The 11,540-nt window shown below is 42.1% G+C and overlaps 2 protein-coding genes across 2 annotated transcripts; one reads left to right on the top strand and one right to left on the bottom strand.

The window, feature by feature from the left end:
- On the bottom strand, nt 1-4,658 carry LOC126373693 (mitochondrial 2-oxoglutarate/malate carrier protein-like). The gene is made up of 5 exons (XM_050019925.1): nt 4,549-4,658; nt 1,992-2,210; nt 1,242-1,445; nt 665-767; nt 1-165 (listed from the first exon to the last, which is right to left on the bottom strand). Exons 1-5 carry the CDS (start codon nt 4,656-4,658, stop codon nt 1-3), a joined length of 801 nt encoding a protein of 266 aa, XP_049875882.1.
- Nucleotides 4,659-5,531: 873 nt separating this feature from the next.
- Nucleotides 5,532-9,993, top strand: LOC126373691 (mitochondrial 2-oxoglutarate/malate carrier protein-like). The gene is made up of 4 exons (XM_050019924.1): nt 5,532-5,608; nt 6,615-6,833; nt 9,255-9,434; nt 9,867-9,993. The coding sequence occupies exons 1-4, from the start codon at nt 5,532-5,534 to the stop codon at nt 9,991-9,993; spliced, it is 603 nt and encodes a 200-aa protein (XP_049875881.1).
- The last annotated feature ends 1,547 nt before the right edge of the window (nt 9,994-11,540 follow it).

The raw sequence follows: 11,540 nt of genomic DNA, 5'->3' as shown, positions 1-11,540 counted from the left end.
TTACTTTGCAAGAAACTGATTGGACCCTTGCAGCTTGTAGTACCTGGTCTTGACGATGTCGACGGGTAGTGTGATGATTCCAGCGATGAAGGTGCACGCCATAGCAGTTATAATGTGCAACGGAATACCGCGGACCACTTCACGCTTCAGAAGGTAATCTCTTATCTACAACAAATGTATTTCGAGTTTTTAAACTGCCCATTCCCATTCAGGTGCCGCTTCTGTTGAGTGTTCTTAAATTGACTGGCTGATCACCTGAATGTACGAAAGTAAGATCCGTGCTTCGGACTAATGTAAGTACGTAGTCGTTACGTGAGTCATGTCAGGGATCTTTGGCGGCTCAATAATAACTCTGATACTGTTTGGTGAGATCGGTCGGACCTCACAACTTACTAAGTTATTCTTCAGATAAAAGCGATCCGGGCGGTGAAAGGGATAACGTGAAAAAAGATGTGTGCAATGAGTAAAAGCACAGAACGGACATTCCATACAAAAATAACATTCTTATCGCATGCCACCTGACGCGTAAGTGCGAGCGAGACACACGCTGTCCCCCTGCGGCTTACGGGTATTAAAGACTAAAGTAAGACCCAGAGGGGGTGAGGTCGACGAGTTGGTGCGGGGCGGAGTCTTACGGTTCTATACGTAGGTAAGTTCAACGTACCTTGGCATAAGTTCCAATCTGAATGGCTGAAAGCACCACAGACCGTGCTAACGTGTGACTACCTGCCCTCCAGAGGGCCCGCATGCCCTCCTCTCTTACTATCCTGTTCATAGACAAGTTTCATATTCAATTGAGAAGAGAACCTCGATACAGGCGCACCCCGGACACATACACAAACAACCTCGCTTTACACAGACGCTACACATTGACATTATCGTACACGCGAAAATGTGTGTGTGACGTCTGAGGGCTGCCAAACTAAACTAAAAAGAAAAAAGAACAACGGTCCGTGCGCAGCCTTCATGATTCAAGTCTAAACCACACCCCGGACACTTTATACAAACAACCTCGTTTTACACAGACACTACACATTGACATTATCGTACACGCGCACCTGCGTGTGTGACGTCTGACACCATACGATTCAAGACTAAACTATGTTCGAGGGGGTGAGGTAAACCTAGCTCAGTGGCGGGGAGCGGAGAGTTGCCATTCTATACGTAGTACTTCTTACTCTATGGCACAGAGTAATAAACGATCTTAAAAAGAAGCAGAGGAGGCAAGAAGTTATTTTTACCGACTAATAGCGTCAACGAGCCCCTCATAAGGTTTCTTGATAAGGTCGGTCAGGTCTGGACACTGGTTGAACGCTCTGGGCGCGCTCTGTACCATCAATCTGACCATCACCACCTCTGATGGGTTCCCGCAGAAGGCGCCTGCCGCCCCTGCTATCACACCTATCTGCACCTTCTCGCGGTCGTTCGGAGGCCTGTTGTGTTTTCTTGGAAATATGGGTTATTATCAATATGGGTTCGTGAAAAATAAATCCAGTAAAAAGTAGTCCAAACCAATGATTTTCGATTTTGTTTTCGAAAACATTATGTTTGGTTTTGCTTTGTTTAGGTGGACCGACGATCTGGTGAAGGTCGCGGGAAGCCGCTGGATGCGGGCAGCGCAGGACCGATCGTCGTGGAGATCCTTGGGGGAGGCCTATGCCCGGCAGTGGGTGTCGTACGGCTGATAATGATGATGATGATAAAAGTTTTATCAGATTGTGTTTTGTCCAAACATTTTTCACTGAAACATTAACAAGACAAGTGTTACATACAAGTCATCGACAAGCACACCAAGGAGGCGGTAAAGGAAAACACCTTGAGGAAACCCATATTCCCGGGAAATGCGTTTCGGAGGTTTTCTCTTCGCGGGTTCGAAGGTTAGACAGGCAGTCGCTTCTGTAAAAAACCGGACCTGTCAAATCTTCAGGTTGGGTAAGCGGACCCTGTGAAAATAGGATAACGCTAGGGAGAAATGAAGATTCGCGACTTACTTTTTATGTCGGTCATAAAGAATGTTATAGACAGACAGCCTCACAGACGTGTTAGTTGCTTGTCTGAGTATACCAGCTGATAGTCCTGAGAACAAAGCCTTCGTGCCTTGAAACCTGAGGATCCGTTTCGCCATCCTGGGGTAGGACAGTCTTTCCGAATACGTCATTATACGGACCTTAACCAAGTCTATTGGATGCACTATGGTTGTTGCGAATATACTGCAAAATAAAGGCTGATGTGAGAAAATAATAATGACCATAAAAACATAAACAGCCTATATACGTCCCACTGCTGGGCACAGGCCTCCCCTCAATCAACCGGAGACGGTATGGAGCGTACTCCACTACGCTGCTTCACTGCGGTTTGGTGGAAGTATTTGGGCTAGTAGCCCGGGACCAACGGCTTAGCGTGCCTTCCGAAGCACGGAATCACCTTACTTTTCCGGACAATCATATCACTCAAGCCTGCAATGTCCTTACCAAACAAAGGCCAGTCTCACAAAGTGATTTCGACAAGTCCTCATCGGGAATCGAACCTGGACCTCCAGATCGTGAGCCCAACGCTCTAACCACTAGACCACAGAGGCTGTTAATAATAAAATAATACATAATTATTTGTGTGTGTGTGTATGTGTTTGTCATGTGTGAGTACTACGAACAAGAGTTTAGAGACGAAAGAGTCAAGTTAAAGTGAATTCTAGCTGTTACATGGAAGAATGCAAAGAATTGCAAGTGCTTTGTTGTGTGATTCTGGTGACGCCTTTTTTAAAAAAGTGTTGGCTATAAATAAATAAGAAATATTTGCACAGAATACAGAACGTTATATTTGCGCCAAAATAGTAGGTAAATACCTAAGGCACTTAAAAAAAAGTCATTTTTATGTAACATTTTGTTGATGTGACTGCGGACCCGATAAGCGCTGAATGAGGGGAAAAGAATCGCCGTCAGATAGTTATTAGTTAGATTAGATATTATTATACGATTAATAGGTCGAATTTGACAATAATAAATGAAAAATACTACAATAAAAATCGCATTGAGTCCTATTTATAATAAAATATAATTCAATATGAGGTCAATGTGGTGAAGACCGTCTGGGCTAAAAGACCGTATATTGCCAATAACTTCTAAATTTGAATAACTAGCGCCTTACGTCTCTGTCGATAAAACAGTCCCTAAAGAGCCAGTCCGAACTAAAAAGCGTAGATGGCTCTAGTATAATTAGTTTGGACAATATCGGTCCTGAATTTTTTTTTACCATTTCGCGCTTCAGAATGCAGTGGCCAGTGGCGGATTTTTGATCAAATAAAGTGGCAAATCGGAGGATTTTCAGAAGTTTTTCTGATCACTTAGGTTACTTATTGAACCATTAATGTATTCGTTAAACATAATGCGGGAATATAGCTTTTATTTAGAATTTATACCCGTGTGAAATTTTAAATTAGAAAATATAATAGTTGGGAAGACCGTCTACATTAAGAGAGGGAAGTCCGTCATATGCCGATCTTGCCTCAATCCAGATATTGTTAACTATTACAGCAGAGCGTATTTTATGCAAGACTAGTGAGATAGTATTTTGTGTCCCATTCTGTTAATATTTTGTGTTTGTGTGTATTCACATTATAAATCTTACTGACTTATACCTAATATGAAGTAATATGTGTACGTCACATAGTCTACCACCAGACAATCAAGACGCTTTTTAGTGACACCTCATTTGTTCAACTCTGATAAGTGCTTTAGGGGTTAGGAGGGAACAAACGTGTATACACACATACATACACACATAGCGCATAACCCTCCTTTTGCTTCACCGCAGTCGGGTAAACAATATGACGAAATATTTACAACCACTGTCACTAAAGATATGCCGGTCTTGCCTTGTTTCATAAAAATAATCATTTATCTATGTAATGAAAGCCTTATTCATAAATCGGTAAAGTACGTATCAGAATGGCATTGTTGGTTCACCGCCTGAAAGTATTTTTATACGTCTAGGCCTACGATTTCTTACTAATAATGCGTTTTTTCTTTTGTGGACGGACTTGCCTCACACTGCATTGGAAGACCGTCTACTTTGACATGTTTTAAAAAAACGATTGTATATCAAAAGATTACGGCGCTTTCTCTTATATTTAGACTTATAAACATAGCCAAGTAAATTATCTATCATACCCGATCATTCGACTTGGTCTACAAATAATATCTTCTTCAATAAACTCAGTCAAACTCAAATTTTAGAACAGCATGCCGGTCTTCCCCACATTGACCTTGGGTTTAAAATCGTAGCCTTGCGATATAAGTTTATATTGATAACATAGGTAAATTAGCACAGCCAGCTCGGTGTGAGCAAGCTTACTGCCATCGGGCTGCTCTGTAGTTGACCGCCAGCAGGCGTTTTAGTTTAGGGCGATGTTGGAGCAACCCAGCAACAACCCCAGAAACCACTGTTTTAAAGATACATACCCAGCTAAAGTCCCAAAAACCACTTTTTGAAGATACATCCCAGCAACTGCACGAGAAACCACTCTTTGAAACATCTTTTAAAGATACATACCCAGCAACAGTCCCAAAAACCACTCTTTTAAACTTGGGTATGAATGTCGGTGGGTCGTGGACATTTTTTGGCATGAAGTACTTCTCTACATTTGGCGGTTCGACCTCCATTCTGAGTGTTGCAGGTCCGCCAGTCAACTATGGAAGTCATCAGGATCCAGCATCGTCACTGTTGGAGAATCAAGGCACAATTCTCTCATACTGGAAGATTTACCTCCGAAACTGACGTATTTAAGTGACATTTGCCATCATCAAGGAAGATACTACTCCAAAGAGTATTAATAATTACCTACTAGTTTGTCATTTAGTTCCACTGAAATCCGCGGGAGTCATGGTTATGAAGCAACACCACAGACCAACATGGACCTCCGCCGGACTTGGCGGTCCGGTATAAGTAACAAGTACAGGTGCTAAGTAATAAATATAGGTACTCCCAGGCTCGTGTAGAGAAGCATTTTTTTTTTACGTGACTTATTGTAGATGTGCCGCATATGGCATTAACTACTTGTCTGGACAAATGGGGAGCGCTGAAGGCTCTCACCCGGTAAAACGTTTAAAACAACAGGCCTGAGGGTACCCGAACGAACCTCGGTTCAGGGCGTCGTCTGAGGGGAAAATATTTGAAAGATTAATCGACCCTAGTGAGTCGATAGCGATAAGCGCTGATTGAGGGAAATCGTCCACGCCGGCGGGGTCGGTATCGGGGTCCTGAAGTGTTTGGTGTCGCGAGCTGATTGGCTGCCTCTGTGGTAAGAGAAGCTATTGAGAAAGAAGAAAACTATTTTCTACTTTATTTCTTTTTCTATCTGGCCAGAGAAATATTATCTTTGACGTGCTTAATCAAAATCGGAAGTGTCATTGCAATATTCCGTTTCTTATAGTAGGTCAAAAGTTTGTTTAGGTTGTAGGCAGTATTTTAAGCACCCTGGTTAAGTTAGGGCTGTTGGTTAGGATCTGATATTGATAAAATAGTAGTAAGTAGGTATGGGGGATAATAAAAACGCCCCGAAGCCGAAGGAACTGCCCATGATGTACCACGGTATCTTCGGAGGCACAGCAGGGTACTGTATAACCCGTTTCGTTCCACCTAGCAGAGTCCTACATAAGGCTGCCTGTCCATTGAAGCGGAGCGAGCTTGCGGAGCGGTGAAACGGATAAATATTAACCAATCGGATTGCATAAAAACTCCGCTCAGCTGCAGTGGACAGAGATTGGTTAATCCTATTGGTTAATATTTATCCGTTTCACCGCTCCGCAAGCTCGCTCCGCTTCAATGGACAGGCAGCCTAAAGAGGCACTTTCCAATCGGCGCCGCGGCGTTCCCCAAAAACACGATAGATGGCATTAAGATTTTTCTTCTTTTAAACTTATAATATCATGGATAACAGACAATTATGCTTACCTATACCTTTTATCTTTGTTTTTGGGTATAAATCATGACCCTTTTTGTTACACCAAGGTACAATTACAACTTCCACCCGTTATTATTCTGATCAAAATAAAGAGCAGCAATATACTTACGTAGCAACATCATTCTCTACATAATGTGATCCAAATATCAAGCAACAATTAGTTTTATATATGCTTCTGCCATTACATTACATTTTTTTAATAATTATGTACCTCAGCAATGAGAAAATAGGTAATTATCGCGTTAAATGTGAACAGCGCCATCTATCGTGTGTTTGGGGAACGTCAATTGGAAAATTGGAAAGTCTTTAGAGATGCGCCTAATACCGAATATTATTGCAGAAGTCCCGGGTTCGAATCCCGATGGGGACAAAAAAACCCTTTGTGATCCCTAGTTTGGTTAGGACATTACAGGCTGATCACCTGATTGTCCAAAAAGTAAGATGATCCGTGCTTCGGAAGGCGCGTTAAGCCGTTGGTCCCGCTTATTACTTACTGATAATACTGTAAGTACGTAGTCGTTACACGAGCCATGTCAGGGGCCTATGGCGGCTCAGTAACAACCTTGACGCCAGGGCTGATGGGGTTGGTAATCCACCTCACAATCCACACGATAGAAGATGAAGAAGAATCCCCCGGATACTATTATTGTTTCAGGGCTATAGGCATTAGCATCCTGCAGCCCACGGACTTGATTAAGACGAGGATGCAGTTGAAAGGCAAGGACGCGAAGATCGGTGTCGTGATACGGGAGATAATTAAGAATGAGGGTTTCCTGAGGCTATATACCGGCGTATCATGCTCGGTGTTCAGGCAATACACATACGGACTTACGCGGTTCTTCGTTTACTATAGCTTTTACGAAGGACATAAGAAGTAAGATTTATGATGCGGCTGTAAGGGTTGGAAGAGGAAAGCCTAGGCGCATACCGCGATCAGAAAACAGTAATTCCACTCCGACCATCTAAACGGATCAACTAGAAACTGTACAACTATTTTTCTTCCGAACGGCTCAACTACGAGTATTTAGTCGGTCGGTTAGGAAACTATATGATCAACTAGTTTTCTTCCAAACGGTTCAACTTTCTGCTAAACATACTTATTGCTAATACATTGTTTTAAGTTTACTCGGTTATTATCATAATTAAAACACTGTAGCGCGCCGATCTTTAAATTCCCCTCCGCCGCACACTTCACCCCCTCAGGTCGCACCCTCCAATCGCGTCGCGTCTATGAAATCGACGCTACCGCTACGCGCACGCGCGCCGGCCGCGCGGCCCGCGTCCGACACGCTGATTGGACGGCGCGAGATTCGGCTCCCCGCTAGATTCCGTGTTTGAGCGTGCTTGAAATGGTTCACGCTATTCTGTTATAATTTTCTAATTATCCGTATTTTCTTAATCTTATGTGAGAGACTGTATTAAATAATATTGCTTGTTGCTCGTACATTAGAATCACTAGTGTTACTGTAAAGTGTGCCTTTCGTTTTATAATAAACGCGGACCTTTCGTATCACCACCTGGACTGTTTCATTCTGCCACCCCTGGAGAGACCGTGAGGAAGTTCACGCACCGAACCCCGAACTCTACCGACACAGAGCACCGTGTCACAACACATAATAACGGGTTCTTACCGCGTTTAAATGGGGATATGAGACTCCCGATATTTCGACACTGTTGCAAGTGCCATGATCACGGGATGACTGATGAGACATATCCCCATTTAAACGCGGTAAGAACCCGTTATTATGTGTTTTAATTATTATACTTATTGCTGGCGTTGTGACTGGCCACTTCAAAATATTTATTGATATGAAGTACATGTCAGAAAGAATGTTCTGTTTCCATGGTTCATTTCGTCCTGAGAAATTCTGTTATTTGGTTCGGTTTTGAGATATTTTCCTTAACATGTCTGGGGAGGAAGGGAAAGAGTCATTCATCAACCTGGAATATGTAAAAAATAATGGTGGAAATTTATATTTAATTATATGAAAATTATCAATACGTTTTAGTGCGGACGATCTGATGGTTATGTTACAATTTAGGAATAAGATTGGCCTTTTTAATTTTCTCTACTTTAAGTGTTTCTGGATCCCACTCAAATTGCGTCAGAGTACTGCGGGGCGGAAGGCAAGAGGGAAACTACTACCCTATTTTTCCCTAATCTTTTCTGGAACTGTTCAACCTAGTTGTTCAGTTCGGAATTCTATAGAAATGTAAAGTGGTTTAATATGATTTACTTTGGAACAACTAGTTGATCCGTTTAGTTGGTCGGAGTGGAATAAGGGTTTTTAAAGAAAGGTCAGGTCAAAAGTACTCTTCTTCGTGCACACGAAGTCTTTAATGAGAGTGGAAGAAGTGAAAGTGGTGTGTCAGGATCGTAGTAAGTGGAATTGCGTGGTCTCTGCCTACCCCAACGGGAAATAGGCGTGATCTTATGCATGTAAAGAGGTAAGTCGACCTCGATACCGACTCTTAACGACCCTATCGCTATTGTCCATCAAGGTCGTTTGATTCTTTCCAATAAAATCTTCTCAGACGCCCTAAGCCGAGGTGGGCACCCTCAGGCGCGTAAGTTTTAAATATAGTATAGGAACTTACTTATAATTATTGTATTGTTGTTGTGGGGAGGAGGTAGCTCATAGGAGCTCGGTGGCGCAGCGGTAAACGCGCTCGGTCTGCGATTGTTGAAGTTAAGCAACTTTCGCAAAGGCCGGTCATAGGATGGGTGACCACAAAAAAAATAAGTTTTTATCTCGAGCTCCTCCGTGCTTCGGAAGGCACGTTAAGCCGTTGGTCCCGGCTGCATTAGCAGTCGTTAATAACCATCAATCCACACTGGGCCCGCGTGATGGTTTAAGGCCCGATCTCCCTACCCATCCACAGGGAAGGCCCGTGCCCCAGCAGTGGGGACGTTAATGGGCTGATGATAATGTTGTGGGGTCCTTAATAAAAAATAATTTTGTACCGGGTGAGAGCTATCGGCGCCTGTTTTCTTATTCCTTTTTTTACGTGAATTATGGGGGTGTTAGTGACATCGTAACGAAAACTTTTTGGGATGATTCAGACCATGATTCTGAATTGACATCAAGTGAAATTTTCCGTCGCAAAAGTATGGAACCGAAAATAATTAAAAAGCACTAAAATTTTCACGATTTTTCCGACAAGAAATTCCACTTCATATCAACTCAATCATGGTCTGAATCATCCCCCTCAGTATACGTTACGATGTCATCTTGTATGTAAGTATATTCAAAGTGTATGCTAAATTACGATCAATTTAAACTTTCTTTTTTAGAAATAATAACGGTACTCCCCCGATTCTGCCATTGAAGATGCTAATGGGATGTTTCGCCGGCATGTGTGGCGGGTGTGTGGGCACTCCAGCCGAGGTGTGCCTCATCAGGGTGACCGGAGACGGGCTGCTGCCCCCAGAGAAGCGCAGGAACTATGCACATGTCTTCAATGCGCTGTATAGGTAAGATAACTCAAGTGACACCCTAACCATAGATTAAGGAATAGAACGGCAACTTTCTGCTCCCCATCAGCTTCTGAGATAAGTTTACCCACCTCCCCAACCCCGGGGTTTATTTTAGTCTTCAATCACACGGGCGTCAGACGTCACACACACATATGCGCGTGTACGTGTGTTTGACCGCTTTTGTTGACGACGTCACAGGACAGTATTTCCATACAAACTCCAAAGAACTCCGTTTTGACGTCTTGTTAAAAGTATCTGATTTGATTAGGTTGTTAGGTAAGTAGCCTATTATTTATGACGTAAACATGAATTAGAAAATCATTGGTTTAGGTCCGTGTTGAGTTGGGATTTGACATACAGTGTGAGCCAAGCGTTTTTCCAACAGGGCTGATGTGGCTCAATGGGTCCTAACTGTTATTAATTTTACAGAATATCCAAAGAAGAAGGCATCGGCGCGTTGTGGCGAGGCGTCGAGGCAACCGTGATGAGGGCAGGGGTTGTCAACGCCTTCGAGTTGGCGGCTTACACACAGGTTGCTATTAGTGTTGCCGAATAATCGATTATCGATTATATTGCAATAATCAATTGTTGCATGTAACCGATTTATAGCATTGTAATTATTTTAGTATCGATTATATTCAATAACTGTTAGATTATAATTGTAAAATTTTCAATATTTATTTCTTTTCTACTGTCGATAGGCATCGATATGTAGATTAATCGATATACAGTCGATTATCGGGTAACACTAGTTGCTATATTTCTTTTTTAGCAATTATGGTTACGCATTGTTGTTGTTGTTACATTGTTGTTGGACAGGAGTCCTAGTATGGCTTTGTAATAGACTTCTCTGGGCGCCATCCCACTTGCGTCAGATAGAGTACTGCGGGGCGGAAGGCAAGAGGGAAACTAATACCCTATTTTTCCCTAAAAAAGTAGCATCGTAAATGCTGCACCGACAAAAGCGTGGCTCTTAAATTGATGATGGTGATGATTGTTGTTATACTTAGTTAAAAAATGGTCAGAGGCACCCAATATATTTAATAGAATTAGAATAGAATAGAATAGAAATAGTATATTATGAAAGGACGCCACACACAAAAAGAAAAACAACAATATCATATCAAATTTCCACTAAAACAATTACAAAAAAGCAAGAAGGATGTTAGTCGAAATGATGATAAGGTGGTGGTGGACGTCCTGAGATAAAAGGGCCTCACTCAGCACAAGTCGCGGCGCGAACCACGACGCTGATATTATGTGGACCCTATTGGGTGACGCACGAACATCGCGTTCCATAAACATATTGTGTTAACGGTGTACATACATTATAATATAATACCAAATTACTTTAATAGAAATAGTGTAAATAAACAAATATTATCGCAAAGATGTAGGTAAGTATACATAAATACTTAAGGTTAGAACAAAAAATAAAGTTATTAATGTAGGTATAACTAGTAAATAAATGGAATTATGAAATACTCGTAACAAATGTCTGGCGACAGTTAGCTAGCTAATGGTGCTAATTCCTGTAAATACCATCTAATTTTATTTTAAGTTATACCTGTCATTTTCTTATCCGCCGAAAAGGAAAGGGACGGGTAATCGACAAGCATAAAATTTATGGAACACACGTCAATTTTAAGCATAAATCTAAAACAACCGTCTAAAAATTTCCATTGGCCAATCACCCGACAGAATTAAGTTGACAACACACGTCAAACGGTTTGCATTCCAGCGAGATACCTTTTTGATTCGCCCGGGTTATTCATTCATTTACTAATTCTTCCTAAAATTAAGAGCTGTCGATCATCCGTCCCTTTCCATTTAGGCGGATAAGAAAATGACAGGTATAAATTAAAGTAAAATTAGGAGGTGTCTGCAGGAATCGGGGCCAATGGCACACCCCGGACACTTCATACAAAAAGTGCTAACGAGAAGTGTCCGCGCTCTCCCAAGTAAGACCTAGAGGGGGTGAGGTAGGAGCCCGGTACAAATTGGTGCGGGGCAGAGAGTGACCGTTGTAATTAAAACACATAATAACGGGTTCTTACCGCGTTTGAATTAGGGATATGAGACTCCTGTTACAAGTGCCATGAT

This window comes from Pectinophora gossypiella, chromosome 16 (genome assembly GCF_024362695.1).
Source record: "Pectinophora gossypiella chromosome 16, ilPecGoss1.1, whole genome shotgun sequence".
In the NCBI taxonomy this organism is placed as follows: domain Eukaryota; kingdom Metazoa; phylum Arthropoda; class Insecta; order Lepidoptera; family Gelechiidae; genus Pectinophora; species Pectinophora gossypiella.
The sequence above is the reverse complement of the archived record's forward strand: the minus strand, read 5'-3'. Positions and strand labels throughout refer to the sequence as shown.